This window comes from Sparus aurata, chromosome 3 (genome assembly GCF_900880675.1).
Source record: "Sparus aurata chromosome 3, fSpaAur1.1, whole genome shotgun sequence".
Lineage (NCBI taxonomy): Eukaryota > Metazoa > Chordata > Actinopteri > Spariformes > Sparidae > Sparus > Sparus aurata.
This window is the reverse complement of record NC_044189.1, coordinates 2,804,236-2,822,314: the sequence shown is the minus strand read 5'-3', so window position 1 is coordinate 2,822,314 and position 18,079 is coordinate 2,804,236. Positions and strand designations below refer to the sequence as shown.

Below are 18,079 nucleotides of genomic sequence, written 5' to 3'. Positions count from 1 at the left end.
CATTAATATTTGAACAGAAATGCCGTAATCTGTTATGAGATGAAACATAGTAGAAAGCACGTCACCAACACTTTACAATTCTTAACTAATAGGTTTCAGTCAACAATAGTGAATTTTAAGGAGTGACCTGAATAACTTCACCATCAATAGCTGGATGACAACAATGCCCTGCTTGAGATTTAAAGGCTTCAGACAGCAATGGCAAATGGTCAGCAATGACTTGAATAGCAATAAATTGGACATATGATACATTCTTGTCAACATATTGTGGGTCTGGATTAGTTGTCCAATTTTAGACATACTTTATGCAGTATCATAGAAGAGCAGATTTTTCTGTTTTTTTTCTCATCACTGTTGATGACCGTCTGGAGTGCTTTCCTCTCTGATGCTGTGCAGCTGACATACCACACACACATGCAGTATGTCAATACTCAATGACACGAGCAGTTTTTGTGAGGCTAATCCCCCTCAGAAATGAGTCCCACCAATGTGGTGTCGTCTGCAAACTTCATAGTGGTGTTACTGTAGTGTACAGGGTGTAGAGTAGGGGGCTCAGCACACAGCCCTGTGAGGAGCCGGTGCTGATGCTGATGGATGCTGAGAGGTGGGACCCCCCCTCTCCCTCTGAGAGCGATTTGTCAGGAAGTCCAGGATCCAGTGGCGGAAGTAGGAAGACAGTCCCAGCCCCGTCAGCTTAGACTCCGGTCCGTGGGGGAGGATGGTGTTAAACACAGAGCTAAAATCAACAAAGAACAGCCTTGCATAGCTCCCCTGCTGGTCCAGGTGTCTCAAAGCGGGTTGGAGGGCTGTTGCAATAGCATCCTCTGTAGATATGTTAGCCCTGTAAGCAAACTGGTGAGAGTCCAATAGAGGTGGTAGACTTGAGATGATGTGCCACCAACCCAGAGTTTTAAAACACTTAATAATAATTGGTGTAAGTGCCACTGACGGTAGTCATTCAGGCTGCTGACTGCCGTCTTTTTTGGCAGTGGAACAATAACAGAGGACTTCAGACAAGGTGGGATAGTGTACTGGAACAGGGACTGGTTGAAGATCTTGGTAAAGACAACAACCAGCTGGTCTGCACAGGTCTTCAGTACACGTCCAGGTACACCATCTGGTCCAGCAGCTTTCCTCCGGTTCATCCCCCTTAGTGTGCGCCGCACCTCATGTTTCTCCAACATGAGGATGTTGTCACCGGTTGAGGGGTGTGATGTGGCTGCATTCAGTTGCTCAGCCTCAAATCGAGCAAAGAAAATGTTCAAACGAAGTGTCTCCATCAGCCACTGTGAGGTTGTTGGATTTGTAGCCAGTGATGTGCTGCGCCCCCTGCCACACCTGCCTCGTGTTGTTGCTGCTGAGATATTGCTCTATCCTCCTCTGGTATGCTGTCTTGGCCTCTCTGATGCCTCTCCTCAGGCTGGCTCTGGCAGCACTGTACTGTGACCCATCACCACACCTGAAGGCCTTGTTTCTCTCCTTCAGCAGGGTCCTGACCTCTCCAGTCATCCAGGGCTTTTGATTTGGATAGACCCGGATGCGCTTGTCAATGGTAACAGTTTCCATGTAGAACTTTATATAGTTCTGGACGGATGAAGTGTAGTCCTCCAGGTCCTGGACAATGTTTCAGTTTGGAAAAACGTCTTGGAAACTCTGAACCCAGAAGAAATTATGAATTGATGTGAACATGAAGGGATTAGGATGGAGACTGTGAACTCGACATTTGAGCAGTAGTGCAGGAAATGGTTTTGCAAAAGCAACAAAATGATGTGACGTGGACAGTTAAAAATTCAAAATAAGATATTTGCTATACCACGGAATCCTCAAGCAAGTTATCAATTACATGTTACTGACCTTTTTGAATTCGAATTTGGTTTTCTGAATACTACCGGAAAACCATCTGTATGTTTATTCTTTGATGTATCAGACAAAACTCATGGGGAGGGTCCAGGTTGACATAACTGAAGCATTTCCATAGAGAGCCACTTTGCATCAGCAGCACCATGCTCCAGTGCTCTGGGAGAGTTTATAGTCCTGAGAGTTGAACACTGGATGACTGACAGCTGTCCTTCATGACAACAGAAGACACAGAAATCCTCCTCATCAAAAACATGACTTTGATCTGCGTCCTCATCTGGACTCTCCTCTGCTGCTGCTTCACAGGTAAAGTCCAGAGAATCAAACTCCTCTCCTCTATGAACATCCGTCCCTCTGAAATGATGCCCACAAAACTATGACGCTGCTTTATGTTTTTGTCTCTGTGTCCTCAGAGTCCAGAGGTCAGTACACAGTGACTCAGCCTGGAGCAGTGAGCTCTGCTCTGGGAGACTCCGTCACCATCAACTGTAGGACCAGTCAAAATGTTTTTAATAGTAACTATTTGCACTGGTACCAACAGAGAGATGGAGAAACTCCTAAACTTCTAATTTACGCTGCTAGCACTCGAGCATCAGGGATTCCAGGTCGTTTTACAGGCAGTGGATCAAACTCTGCCTTCACTCTGACCATCAGTGGAGTTCAGGCTGAAGATGCAGCAGTTTACTACTGTCAGAGTTTTCACTATCCCGGCAGTGACCGTGTGTTCACACAGTGAAAAACCGTCGTACAAAAACCTCCCTCAGTCAGACAGAACAGAAACTGAACTGACTGCTGCAGCTGGAAGCTACTGCAGAGACTGATACACTTCACTGAGGACACACACACACACACACACACACACACACACACAGTTTAATCAAACAGATTCATAATGTCATACACTGATGCTCCAAGCACCAAAAAACTTGTATCAGAACAACTTCAGTGACAAACTTGTTTTGGCAGAAAACCAGTTAATTTCACCATCACAGCTTCTCACCATGAAACAAATGAAACAGGACCCAGTTAAACAAACAAAGATAGAACCATAAAGTTTGAGATAGAATTTATTAAGAATCATGGCGTACAAAGAATACTAACAGCCTACCATCAATGATTTTCTGCCCTTCTTCTGATGTGAAGGCTTTTTCCACACATGGCTAATGGTCAGCAGTATCCTGAATAAAGTTTGGACAGCAGTGACCTGTTTCTTATATATCGGTTTAGCCAGCAGCAGCTAATGTTCAGCTGTGACCTGAAGAGCAACAAATTCAACCAAATGATGAATGCTGATCTACACTTTGTAGTTTTGGATTACTCATCTCAATTTCATAGACCTGTTTCATTTAGTATAACTGATACAGAAGTGCAGATTCTTCTGCACTCATCATGATGTAAAATAACTTACCAAGCAAAGAGGAGTAGTTTGAAACAAGAGGATTCATGCTAGTTACAAGCAAATACCCTCATTGGACAGAAGAATGTAGAAATACCAGCCCATCTCTAAAAGCTTGTTACCTGTGTAGTTGAGGTAAACCAAGACCCAGCTGCTGTTATAGAATTACAGCGACATCCCTAATCTCTTGGGTTTGTTTCAGTTTGAAAAGCACCTTGGAAAACTGATAAATATGCAGCCAGTTGAGATGTGCAAGAGAAATGTGTCTACAAACTCTGAACCCAGAAGAGAAGACTGATGTGAACATTTACTGGGGAGGCGATAAGCTGTTGAAACGCCTACAACCATATCACATGAACCTCTTCTGTAGAGGGAGTTGCTCAGTTGTCACTGAAATGTTAGTACATGGACTTGAAACAAAGACATCTGTCCAGCTGTAACTGATAAAGACTGCTTTGTTTTCTGGATCTGCCCACATGTCCAAAAGTTCTGGTAGGAGTTCCATTAGATAAAGATCTGAGAACCTTGATAACTTTTCCCCTCCTGCAGGATTGCATCAAGTTCTGTCACCCTGACCTCACCGCTGAGGCGCCCACTTTCCCGGGCGATGCCCACCTACAACCTCTCCTTCAGTCAGACTCGTCATTTCCATCGGGTGGAAGTCTACAACTCCAACAGGGTAGAGGAAGGGAGACAGCCTTCAATTCCGACACACCTCCATTGCGACACCCCCCACTCCAACACACCGCTGTTCCAACCCTCTCACCAAAACTCAGCAATTCCGAAATTAAAGACCGCTAGCCGTGGTGCTGAAAGCCCCACTTCCAGCCGCACTCGCACATTTCTGAAGTGGGTTAAGGTAAGGGATGGTTCGGAGTGGTTGGCTTTCGGAATGGAGGGGTTTCGCCAATAGCCTTTTCGGAATAGCGGGGTCTTTGAAAAAAGAGGGAAACCCGCCATTACGATTAATTGAAATCTATGTTCTGAACAGCGGGGTTTCGGAAAGGTGGGGTGTAACCGGATGAAGAATCAGCTGAGAGTTTCCCCGGAGAGATGTTCCTGACCTCTTTGATTTGAATTTTTTCTCTGGATACCACCCATCTGTAAGTTCATTCAAGGATGTATCAGACAAAACTCATGGGGAGGGTCCAGGTTGACATAACAGAAGCATTTCCATAGAGAGCCACTTTGCATCAGCAGCACCATGCTCCAGTGCTCTGGGAGAGTTTATAGTCCTGAGAGTTGAACACTGGATGACTGACAGCTGTCCTTCATGACAACAGAAGACACAGAAATCCTCCTCATCAAAAACATGACTTTGATCTGCGTCCTCATCTGGACTCTCCTCTGCTGCTGCTTCACAGGTAAAGTCCAGAGAATCAAACTCCTCTCTTCTATCAACATCCGTCCCTCTGAAATGAAGCCCACAAAACCATGACGCTGCTTTATGATTTTGTCTCTGTGTCCTCAGAGTCCAGAGGTCAGATCACAGTGACTCAGCCTGGAGCAGTGAGCTCTGCTCTGGGAGGCTCCGTCACCATCAACTGTAGGACCAGTCAGGATGTTTATGTTTATAGCAGCAACCATCTTTTAGCCTGGTACCAACAGAGAGATGGAGAAACTCCTAAACTTCTCATTTACGGGGCTAGCACTCGACAATCAGGGATTCCAGGTCGTTTTACAGGCAGTGGATCAAACTCTGCCTTCACTCTGACCATCAGTGGAGTTCAGGCTGAAGATGCAGCAGTTTACTACTGTCAGAGTGCTCATGTCATCAACAGTCAGAATGTGTTCACACAGTGAAAAACCGTCATACAAAAACCTCCCTCAGTCAGACTGAACTGACGGCTGCAGCTGGAAGCTACTGCAGAGACTGATACACTTTACTGAGGACACACACACGCACACACACACACACACACACTCCACTATCTTTACTCTTACCTCTAATGAACGTGATTTGAAACAAGTGTCAAAGTGGTCGTGACCTTTGACCTCAGCTACATACTGCAACACATGTATTTTAACTACATTCATTAAAATATATTCTTGTAAATATTTTAAAACACCATGAACCTAATCTGAAGTAACATGTTGAAAACATCAGATCACGTAAAGTTCGAAATACACTTCTGCAGCATAACAGTTGAATGATGGTAGTGTCTTCTACTGTCAAATGACAAAGGCACAAAGCAGCTGTGATAACTTTCTCTGACATTTACTTTATTAAACAAATCAGTAAAAAGTGAAGCTGAAGAGAGAGAGAGTGTTTTATCCATCAACACCTTCTCTTATGTATCTACCTGCTTCAGGATACCACAGCTAAACACTGTCAGGCTGCACTGACACAACTATCAGATTTCACCTGCATCACATATTCTCATCATTTTTCATGATTATCTAACATTACAAAATGCTGCTCAGAAGAGCTGTGAGGATATAAATGATCTACTGTTTTAAATGAAGACATCAACACATGACAGGAGTCATTCTAGTTATAATATATGTGAACATCACTGAGTTGATCAATTGGTCTTCATTGTTTTAACAGAGAATATCAGCTGCAAGAAACACAAATTACATCTTTCAAACTGTGATGAATCTGGAGAAAGAGAAGGAGTTATCACTTTATGCAGATGATATTTATATTTCTACCCAAAACTCCTTTTCACGATTTATCCTTTAAAATTAAGATGTTAAGAATAGTTTAAAGGAACAAATTGATAATTTTCAAGGGCAACCAGCTTCATAATTCATCATTTAAAAATGGTCTAAGTATGTACATATCACCCATCTTGATTGAATAGATAAAATGTAAGAGGATATAGAAGAATATCTACAGTCTTAAAACCATTTAAAGAGAATTTTGAAAATATGACTTTGACGCTGTTATGACTCTTTTGCAGAAGTAAGTCTACTGTTATGAATGCACCTATATATGTCAAGAAACACATGTGATGTTTATAATAGACGTGAGGAAATCTTTATGTTGTAAAATTTTGAAACAGAAGCAAGAACACATTAATGTTGAAACATGTACTGCAAGCTGCACAAATTACAATTTCAAACTGTCATCAATCTGGAGAATGAGAAGGAGTTATCACATTACGCAGATGATACCCAGATTTTTATTTCTAATGCTGAATTATTGTTCTTTTATATCAATTTCTTCATTAAGGAAATAACTATGTTTCAGGAACAAAGTATTCTTCTTGAATTGATGATGGTAGAAATAACCGGTGACTTTGTTATTAACTTCACCTTTTTTATCATAACCAAATTTAATAAGAATACATGAAACAGAAAAAGCTGTCCTATAAAATACATTTTTAAAACCATTCAAAAGTAATCACGGAAAATGGATTTGGTTCCGATGTGACTGTGTGCATTAATCTGACAAATGTTCCTCATATATCATGTGTGTTGAAAAATAAGGTCAAAGACATGTCACATTTATGATAAAGGTAATGAAATGTTTATTGTTGTGAAATGTTGAAACAGAAGCAAGAACACATTAATGTTGAAACATGTTGAGAGAAAGAGAGAACAGAGAGAGAGCTGAGAGCAGTATGAGAGTAAAACCAGCAGCAGAGTCCCAGTGAGTCAGGTCAGGACTGGGAACACTGGTCTCTCCTCAGTGTCTCTGAGACTGGAGTCTGGGAGCCCTGGGTGGCCTCACAGGTCACAGAGCCCACCTTCCTCCACTGGTCTGCAGGGAGCCTCAGGGTGCTGCTCCAGCTGTAGCGGCCGTCCTTCTCCAGCACCCCGGGGCTCCTGCTCTGCTCCCAGCTGCTGCTGCTGCTGCTGCTGCTGCTGCTGCCGTCCACCTTCCAGGACAGACTCCAGTCTGAGGGGAAGCCCTTGTTGGCCAGACACATGAGCGTGGCCTTCCCCTGCTGCAGCTCCTCACTGGAGGGGGGCAGCACCGTCAGGGTGGGGACGACTCGACCCACTGCAGAGAGAGAGATTCATAAAGTTTATATGAGCTCAACTAAACTCCATCCTGTTGGCTGCAGCAGAGGAGCTTCTAGTTCTGTTGGTCTTCCTCAGATTGGATGAAACTGATCTTGAATGTTTCACTTCCCTCTCTGAGCTCAGTAACCATGGCAACAGACAGGCATCACTGCTGAACCATGACAACAGACAGGTTTCAGTACTAAAGATAAAAAGTTCAAACTGGCACACTGTAAATCTAGTGCATACTTTATAATTAATAAACTAACATTCAGAGGTTCATGGTGAAACACATGATGAAGATTGTGAGACTTTTAGTGTTTTAACTCTCTTAAATATTTCTTGTCTCGAGCCAAAACCTCATAAATGATCAAATGTGTTTGTTCTCTTCATGTCAGCAGAAATCATCACTGAACAGTCAGGCTTCATTACTGAAGCATTCAGATTAATTCTGTTAACTACTCAACTACTTTTTAAAACTCATGAAGAAAATTATGGACTGAGTTTAAAATAGTTTGTCTGGGAGAAACATGGTGTAATACACATGCACATTAAACACTGAACCAAATGTTATTGACACAATTATTGAGTCAGAGGGTTTAAACTGAACCTTTTAAAGATATTTTCTCAGAGTAATGTTGAGTCGTTTTCTATCAAAGATTGATCAGAATCTTGAAAATTAAAGATAAAGTTTGAGAGGAGTGGATTTCAGTCTAGTTAATGACACTGTGAAGCTTTCAAGAATTATTCTAAATATATCACATTTCAAATATCAGGTAAAGTATTGCTATAGGGTCTACAGCCATGAAGTTCACATAGAAAATATACAACATTTGTGTTATTAAAGGAGTGAAATGTACTTACAGTTAACATTCAGTCTGGTTCCTCCACCGAACGTGTACCACAGTGATACAAACTCATTGAGCCGCCGTACAAAAACCTCTGACTGTAGAGAGACACGGCTCTCTGACTTTGACACAAACAAACTCAACAAACACGTTCCCAGTTTACCCAGTTTATGTCATAGTGGCTGATTATAATGGTTTAAGTGTTAAACACAGACTCTAAATGTATGAATATGTATTTAATGTTTTTACTGTGGAATGTCAAACTTCTACAAGCAAAATTAAGTCTTCTTTCAAAGTAATTGAATTAAAACATATCAAAATAAAAGCTTTTTAATAACTCTTGCTAAATGTAACTAATTATCATAAACAAGTGTTCATTGTAGATTATTGTTTGAAAAAACAAACAATTTCCAATAATTCTCTTAACAATGATGTTGAGTTGAGTTAATTACGAGGATTTCACAAAATGCTCTGAAGAAAAATTGACCATCAACCTCAAACCAAAGACACATACAGATGAGCTCTGACACATTCCTAATCAATAATCTGATACAGTGATTGAACGATTGATAAGCAGCATGATGAGAGTAATCCAAGTCCCTGTTGGAGTCAGTCAGAGCATTTCCATAGAGAGCCACTTTGCATCAGCAGCACCATGCTCCAGTGCTCTGGGAGAGTTTATAGTCCTGAGAGTTGAACACTGGATGACTGACAGCTGTCCATCATGACAACAGAAGACACAGAAATCCTCCTCATCAAAAACATGACTTTGATCTGCGTCCTCATCTGGACTCTCCTCTGCTGCTGCTTCACAGGTAAAGTCCAGAGAATCAAACTCCTCTCCTCTATCAACATCCGTCCCTCTGAAATGAAGCCCACAAAACCATGACGCTGCTTTATGTTTTTGTCTCTGTGTCCTCAGAGTCCAGAGGTCAGATCACAGTGACTCAGCCTGGAGCAGTGAGATCTGCTCTGGGAGGCTCCGTCACCATCAACTGTAGGACCAGTCGAGATGTTTATGTTTATACTTGGAACAGCAACCATGCCTTAGCCTGGTACCAACAGAGAGATGGAGAAACTCCTAAACTTCTCATTTACGCTGCTAGCACTCAAGAATCAGGGATTCCAGATCGTTTTACAGGCAGTGGATCAAACTCTGCCTTCACTCTGACCATCAGTGGAGTTCAGGCTGAAGATGCAGCAGTTTACTACTGTCAGAGTTATCATGAAATCAACAGTCAAGATGTGTTCACACAGTGAAAAACCGTCGTACAAAAACCTCCCTCAGTCAGACTGAACAGAAACTGAACTGACTGCTGCAGCTGGAAGCTACTGCAGAGACTGATACACTTCACTGAGGACACACACACACACACACACACACACACACACACACACACACACACTCACAGAAATGCCATAATCTGCTATGAGATGAAACATAGCAGAAAGCACGTCAAAAAAAACTTCAACATTCCTAACTAACTAGGTTTTAGTCAGTAATAGTAAATGGTCGGAATTGACCTGAATTACTTCACCATCAATGGTTAGAGGAAAGAAATCCCCTGTTTGATATTTAAGGTCTAACTATCAAAATATAACAGTCAGCTGTGACCTGAATCTTAGCCAGCAATAGCTTAAGGACAACAATGCCCTGCTTAACATTTAAAAGACTCAGACAGCAATGGCAAATGGCCAGCAATGTCTGGAATAGCAATAAATTGAAAAATATGATAAATTATAATCAACGTATTGTAGGCCTGGATTAGTCGTCCATATAAAGACCTACTTAATGTAATATAACTGATAATAGAAGAGAAGATTTTGACATGCATCATGATGTACGAGAACCTACCAAACAAAGAGGAGTACATTGAAAACAATAGATTTCATGTTACATATGACCAAATACCATTATTGTACAGAGGACTTTCTCTGAAAACCTGTTACCCGTCTAGTTGAGGTAAATCAAGACCCAGTTGCTATTATAGAATTACAGCAGTGTTCCTCATCTCTTGAGTTGAGGGAGAGAATAACACATTTCCCTCAAATAGTTTGTTGTTGCAAGGACGCTAGATGAGGAAAATCAAGACTGGCTGCTATTTTAGAATTGACAGGAAAATAGTTCTGCTGCCACAGCTAGACACTGGTACAATGTAGACAATGATTCAATTTGGAGAAGCACCTTGGAAACTCTGAACCCAGAAGAAAAGGTGGATTGGTGTGAAGATAAAGGGATCAGGATGGAGACTGTGAAACTGATATTTGAGCAATGGTTTGGCAAAAGACACAACATGATATAATGTGGATGGTTATAGTTCAAACTTCAGCTCAGTCCAAACTCAGATCACAGGAAATAAGATATTTTATATCTTATAATATTATTAGTTTCTCTGAATACCTCCCATCTGTAAGTTTATTCTTGGATGTATCAGACAAAACTCATGGGGAGGGTCCAGGTTAACATAACTGAAGCATTTCCATAGAGAGCCACTTTGCATCAGCAGCACCATGCTCCAGTGCTCTGGGAGAGTTTATAGTCCTGAGAGTTGAACACTGGATGACTGACAGCTGTCCTTCATGACAACAGAAGACACAGAAATCCTCCTCATCAAAAACATGACTTTGATCTGCGTCCTCATCTGGACTCTCCTCTGCTGCTGCTTCACAGGTAAAGTCCAGAGAATCAAACTCCTCTCCTCTATCAACATCCGTCCCTCTGAAATGAAGCCCACAAAACCATGACGCTGCTTTATGTTTTTGTCTCTGTGTCCTCAGAGTCCAGAGGTCAGATCACAGTGACTCAGCCTGGAGCAGTGAGCTCTGCTCTGGGAGGCTCCGTCACCATCAACTGTAGGAGCAGTCAGAATGTTTATAATAATGACTTTTTAGCCTGGTACCAACAGAGAGATGGAGAAACTCCTAAACTCCTCATTTACAGGGCTAGCACTCGAGCATCAGGGATTCCAGGTCGTTTTACAGGCAGTGGATCAAACTCTGCCTTCACTCTGACCATCAGTGGAGTTCAGGCTGAAGATGCAGCAGTTTACTACTGTCAGAGTTGGCATTACCCCAACAGTCAGTGGGTGTGCACACAGTGAAAAACCGTCGTACAAAAACCTCCCTCAGTCAGACTGAACAGAAACTGAACTGACTGCTGCAGCTGGAAGCTACTGCAGAGACTGATACACTTCACTGAGGACACACACACACACACACACACACACACACACACACACACACACACACACACATTAAACTATCTTTACTCTTACCACTAATGAACATGATTAAAAAAAAATATGAATAGAAATCAAAATATTTTCTGTCTAATCCACAATAGTATCCAACTTTGGATAGTTAACGAGAGATGTCTTGGTCATGACCTTTGACCTCAGCTACATATTGGAACACATTTATATTAACCACATTCAATTAAAAAAACACATCAACACACAGATCTGCTTTACAAACCTTCATTGTCAATCATGGACCCAGTTCAACATGTGCATATGGAAAGTCACATCACATGAAGACAGGTGTATTAAGTAAAGAAAATATTTGCAAATTCAAAAAGAATCTTCAAGAATCTTGTTCACAGATGAACAAATTACATGTAATGATTACTCTTGAATAAAGTATTTGGTGCAGCTTCTCTATAGGGAGATTTTTTAATTGTGGAACGTCCGTCTTGAGCAAAAACAGGAGAATTCCCCTCAAAATGAATGGGGTAAGCCATCCAAAGACAACAGCCAAATATTTCCACCAAGGAAGCTCACTGACCAAGCAGGAATGAAACAACCAATGTTTATTTAAATGCAATAATCTGTTATGAGACCAAACTCAGCAACACAGCCTGAAATCAAATAAACAGAATACATAACAATCAAGCGAAATGTGAAAGGCCTCAATTAAACAACGGTGTCTGAAATCTTTTTAGAGTAGGACATAAAACAAGAGAATGAAACAGAAAATATATATATACATATAAACAACAGTGTACCATTAATGTTTTTCTTCACCTGAATAGGCTTTAGCCAGCAATGGTGAATGGTCAGCAATGACATGAACAACCCCACCATCAGAGACTAGAGGAGAGAAATGCCCCGCTTTATATTTAAAGACTTTAAGTATTAATGTATAATGGTCAGCTGTGAACTGAATATCATAGTCAGCAATAGCTTGAGGACAACAATGTCCAAGTTGAGATATGAAAGATGTAGACAGCAAAAGCAAACAGTCAGCAGTGACTTAAATAGTAAGAAATTGAACAATATGATACATTCAAATCAACACATCCTAATTCTGGATCACTCACCAAACTTTAGACCTATTTATAGCTGTATCTAGGATGGAAGTGCAAATTCTTACATGCATCATGATGTGCAAGCAAAGGGGAGTTGATTGAAAACAGTCTGCAAGGTTTTAGAACATACCCTTCTTGTACAGAGGAATTTAGATAAACAGGCCCATCCTTCAAAGCCTGTTACCCGTGTAGTAAATCAAGTCCTAGCCGCTATTTTAGAATTACATCAATCATCCTTGTCCCTTGCATTGAGGTAAAGAATTCCTCGGCCACGTTGACAGACTATGATCACAAATAGTTCCTTGTTGCAAGTATGCTCGTTGTGGATAATCAACACCAGCTGCTATTCTAGACTTTACAGGAAACACTTTCTTCTGGCACAGGAAGACCGTAGTACTATGAAGACAATGTTTTAATTTGCTACGGAGAACTGATGAATATGCAACCTATCCCAACATGTGTGAGACGTGTGACTATAATCACAGGACCCAGAAGAAAAGACTAATGAGAACATTAAGCTGTGAGCAGTGTTTCCCCTACTATTGTACAGACCTGCCGCCAGGCCAAAAAAAATCAATATGCCAAAAATAAGCCACCTATCAGTTCATTAATAAATCCATAATCATTTACATTAGGAGCGCCTCTGTGCAGCGCAACGCAAGTCAACCTGCTTCGTTGCCTAGTAACGATGTGAGTGCCGCTGCTGAGAGTGCGGGCACATATTCTGGGATGTTAAAGGTTTGTTAGCTAACCAACTATGGCGCCACCGAAGAAAAGAAAAAGTATCGCGGGTGACAGACAACTAAATAGAAAGAAATTCTTCTGCCGGACTCCGGAGCCAAGGAAAATAGATGAAGGGAGAGTAACAGAGGCAACTCCAGAAAAAATGACAGGTGCAGGTGAGACGGAAGAAAGGGGGGCAGATTGCAGTGGAGAGGGGGGCTGCTCGAGGACCGTTACTGCCCCTGACACCGGTCCGACTGCCGACCCATGTCTGGCGGGTGACTGCAGGCCCGAACCGACTGGTAACGTTGACCCAGCAAAAAAAAAAACAAAAAAAAAAAACAGCTGAACACAGAACATCTGACTGGGATCCCAAATGGCTTAATAACCATAACTACAGCCCTTGGTTGTACCACACTCCCCATAGTAAGTTTACAATTTGTCGTTTAGCTTATATTTTTGTTCTGATTGAGGAGCTTCTCTCTCCCTTTTTTTTTTTTTTTTTGGTAAGCAATAATGATGAAAATAACAGATAATAGGCTAGTTTTCTCAGGCATTGTCAAATGTATGTAACTGTTATAATAAAATGAATAAAAAACGTAGGATATGTGTTGGTTAAAAACAATATTTATAACTGATAGAATGTCAATTATGTGTAGGGATGTTTTGTCGCTTATGCCGTCAGCATAAGCAGCCTGTTAAAAGAGGACCATCCCAGAGGGTTTTCATTGAAAAGATGTGCTTGCTGCCCATATGGGTTCAGACCACCACGCTGCAGCTTTTCAGGCCCATGCAACTTTGATTAAAGGTTAGAATAAGCCTATGGATTTTATTTAGGTGATATCATTCAGCAATATAGGCCTACAATGATATTTAATGTAAATGTTTGTTATTGCTGTATTTTGCAAATCAGATGTTAAGAGTTTTTTCGGTGGGTACCACCAGACCTGAAAAAATTCTAGGGGAAACACTGTGTGAGGAATTAAACCAATGCAGAACTTTTAAAGAAGAAATGATAATCATCAGCTGAGTCAGTTGCCCAGTTGCCAAAATGTTATTACATCGACTTGAGACAAAGAAATCTGTCCAACTGTAACTGATAAAAACTTCTATGTTTTTTGGATCTGCCCACATGTCCAATACTTCTGGTAGGAGTTTAATGAACAAGAGATTTGAGATCCTCAGGCTCAGCATCCCCTCATCCATCATCCCTGCTGTACTTGGTGAAATATGCACACATTAAACATGTAAATATGTCAAAACAACAGCAATATTGATATCAATAATGACTGTCAACAAACAAATAAGTTCACGACCAGACTTGAACATCCTCTCCATGTAAATATGTAAATATGTTGAGGACAGCTACAGTTGACTGACTCTGTGTGTTTGCATATGTGTCCTGCCTCTCTGCTCCCAGCCGTTAAGAGGCCAGTGTTGATCAGTGGCTGTCCAGGCCTTTCACAGCCACTGACACGCCGGCAGCACAATGATGATGTCACTGCTTCTACTGCTGGCCACCCTGGGGCTCCTTGTTCAGGGTGAGACTCTCTGCTGAAAACTTTGCTTCAGGATGCCACCAGGTTCACCACAGTGATGTTCTGCTATGATGGAGAATCACTGAAACAAGCAGCATGGACCTTCTTCCATCTGTTCTCCATGTTAAAGAAATGATCCTCTTCTGTTTGGATGTTGATCGTCTTTCTCCAAACTGGATTTGTCTCAATAACTCTTCTCCTCTTTTTCATGTTTTCAGATTCATCAGGAGAAATCATCCTGACTCAGTCTCCTGGAGCTCAGTCTGTTGCTCCAGGACAGACTGTTTCTATCAGATGCAAATCCAGCACACTTATAGGTGATGACATTAACTGGTACCTTCAGAAACATGGAGAAGCTCCTAAACTCCTGATTTATGATACTACATATCGTCACTCAGGAGTTTCAGATCGTTTTCATGCAACGGCACATCAGACCGACTTCACTCTGACCATCAGTGGAGTTCAGGCTGAAGATGCAGGAGTTTACTACTGTCAGCAGCATAACAGCCGCCCGTTCACACAGTGATACAGCGTCATACAAAAACCTCCTTCAGCTAAAGAGGAACTGGTCTGAATTCACAGATGCAAGCTGCAGAAAACTGAAAGACAGTATATGACTACAATACACATCATGACATCATCTTAGTCTAACATATTACACTGATAATCATAACTATTAAAAAAAGAAATATTAGATTTTTTAAGGAAACATTTAAATGTTTAACCTCCTCTGACTTTGATCTCAACTGATTCATCAGGTAAGCTAATTTAGATTATACATCAGTCCTTTTCTTCTTTATGATTGTTTCTTCAGTGTTTTGTGAGATTATTCCCAATATATATCAAAAAATATATATATATGTAAAAATACACATTACGGTACTGCATCATTAAATCTACAGTATATCAAGCATTTAATATTTAATTACAGAGTTAGGTTGGATCCCAATATTTTTTTCATTATTGTTGCATGCAGCTTTAAATTGAATTTTTCTTTTTTGGGGGGGGAGTTTTTATTTGTATGATAACTTATTAGTGGTCCATCTGTCATCTTTGTCTTTTATCTCTGTGCTTGAGATTTGAAAAAAAAAATAGGGGAATTTGAATATGTTTGTTTTTTTGTAAATAGATAACATTGTTTAAGATAGCATAACGTCATCCTGCATACTCTGATGTGCTTTTTTATTTTCCCAATAATTTCATACTATATTTGATTGTTATACATTCATTTCAGTCTGATACTTTTTTTTTATGAAGCTCAATATCACAATTAATAACTTAACGTCACCAGTTGTTAAAATCTGCAGAGCATATTACTATAAGAATAATGTTAATTTGTTGTGATGACAGAAATAGTGAGTGAGACAGAAAGACACAAAGTTGCAGAAGGAGAGAGAAACCAGTAAATGTAACCAATAAAACAACTCAACCCACTGCAGAGAGAGAGATTAATAAAGTTCATATGACTTCAACTAAACTTCATCCTGTTGGCTGCAGCAGAGGAGCTTCTAGTTCTGTTGGTCTTCCTCAGATTGGATGAAACTAATCTTGAATGTTTCACTTCCCTCTCTGAGCTCAGTAACCATGGCAACAGACAGGCATCACTGCTGAACCATGACGACAGACAGGTTTCAGTACTAAAGATAAAAAGATAAAGGTTGCATTTTGTTCCTCTGACGTATTTATGTTAAAAACCCAAATTAACAGAGAAATCAACAATGGTATGCTGCTGAATAATGATCTAATCAAGTGATTGATCCATTGATAACCAGCATGATGAGAGTAATCCAAGTCCCTGTTGGAGTCAGTCAGAGCATTTCCATAGAGAGCCACTTTGCATCAGCAGCACCATGCTCCAGTGCTCTGGGAGAGTTTATAGTCCTGAGAGTTGAACACTGGATGACTGACAGCTGTCCTTCATGACAACAGAAGACACAGAAATCCTCCTCATCAAAAACATGACTTTGATCTGCGTCCTCATCTGGACTCTCCTCTGCTGCTGCTTCACAGGTAAAGTCCAGAGAATCAAACTCCTCTCCTCTATCAACATCCGTCCCTCTGAAATGAAGCCCACAAAACCATGACGCTGCTTTATGTTTTTGTCTCTGTGTCCTCAGAGTCCAGAGGTCAGATCACAGTGACTCAGCCTGGAGCAGTGAGCTCTGCTCTGGGAGGCTCCGTCACCATCAACTGTAGGACCAGTCAGGATGTTTATAATTCTGACTCTGTAGAATGGTACCAACATAAACAAGGAGGATCTCCTAAACTTCTAATTTACTGGGCTAATAGAAGAGCATCAGGGATTCCAGGTCGTTTTACAGGAAGTGGATCAAACTCTGCCTTCACTCTGACCATCAGTGGAGTTCAGGCTGAAGATGCAGCAGTTTACTACTGTCTTGGTAGACTGTACATCAACAGTCATTATTCGTTCACACGGTGAAAAACCGTTGTACAAAAACCTCCCTCAGTCAGACTGAACAGAAACTGAACTGACTTCTGTAGCTGACTGTGTGGGCTGCAGCTCCCCCTGCTGGCCAGTCTGAATCAAGTGTAAATATAAGTGAATTCAAAGTATTCTTTGAAAAAACTAATAATTGAAACAGTTTCTGTTCATGTGCTCGTGGAAGATTAAGTTTGAACTGGTTTTCAAATGTGATAAATATGTTGAATTTGAATGATAAGGCATCCTGCGGGAGACTGCATGCCTTCACCTCAACAAAGTTTTGAAGAGTAACTCATAATTTGTTGCCATAGCAAATTAATATCATGGTTAACGTTTTAAAGTCGCGAATTCTTCACATAGAATAGTTAAAAAACAATTAATTTATTTTGCAAAAAGGGAACAAAGCTCCTGGCAGTGAGAGCAAAGCTTTATCTCACCTCTGTGTCCACACTGGTTTATAGCTGCCCTGCAGAGTTTATCCTGCAGATCCAGTGTTTTCTTGTGTTGTTGAAACAAATCTCTGTGTCCTTTTGAGATAGTATTGACAGGTGTGATTCTGAGGACAGACAGAATGGACAACACCAGTATTTGAAACATGACACATAATTAATACAGTCATTGAATGAAACACCACAAAGTGAGAGGTCTTCAGCTTGTACATGTGAAGCCTTTATTTAAGATTTTGTTTTCATTTCAGTTTTACAGTCTTGACTGATTCTGCAGCTCAGTGCCGGCCCTGAGTAATTTGGTGCCCGAGGCAAGATTTTAGCCGACGCCCTCTCGCATCGCAGTCAATTTCACAATCAATTTTCATACACTCACACAGAAACTGCATGTATGTATTCAAGATTTTATTTCTGTTAAGTCAAAAATATCACACCTAATAAAAACTGAAGAAAGAAACAAGTGATAAAAATACAATATAAATAAGGCATTGTGCAAACATATTATCTCTCAGCCTCAGAGTGCCGTCTCTCTCTTATCTATTGTCAGCTGCTTTGCAGAATGACCTCC

At 40.9% G+C, this 18,079-nt stretch overlaps 1 protein-coding gene and 3 gene segments (V, D, J or C); 3 read left to right on the top strand and 1 right to left on the bottom strand.

Moving 5' to 3' along the window:
* Positions 1-2,111: 2,111 nt before the first annotated feature.
* On the top strand, positions 2,112-2,593 carry LOC115579230 (Ig kappa chain V region 3547-like). The segment is given in 2 exon segments: positions 2,112-2,163; positions 2,271-2,593. Coding segments are annotated over 2 exon segments (375 nt in total).
* Positions 2,594-6,876: 4,283 nt separating this feature from the next.
* Positions 6,877-8,111, bottom strand: LOC115579535 (Ig kappa-b4 chain C region-like; the record flags this gene model as incomplete). The annotated part of the segment is given in 2 exon segments: positions 6,877-7,205; positions 8,072-8,111. Coding segments are annotated over 2 exon segments (369 nt in total), but the record flags the coding sequence as incomplete, so codon positions are not given.
* Positions 8,112-8,818: 707 nt separating this feature from the next.
* On the top strand, positions 8,819-11,172 carry LOC115579229 (uncharacterized). The gene is made up of 4 exons (XM_030412778.1): positions 8,819-8,870; positions 8,978-9,311; positions 10,238-10,307; positions 10,845-11,172. Exons 1-4 carry the CDS (start codon positions 8,819-8,821, stop codon positions 11,154-11,156), a joined length of 768 nt encoding a protein of 255 aa, XP_030268638.1. The 3' UTR covers positions 11,157-11,172.
* A 3,323-nt stretch (positions 11,173-14,495) lies between these two features.
* On the top strand, positions 14,496-15,148 carry LOC115579520 (immunoglobulin kappa variable 3-15-like). The segment is given in 2 exon segments: positions 14,496-14,625; positions 14,841-15,148. Coding segments are annotated over 2 exon segments (360 nt in total).
* Positions 15,149-18,079: the final 2,931 nt, after the last annotated feature.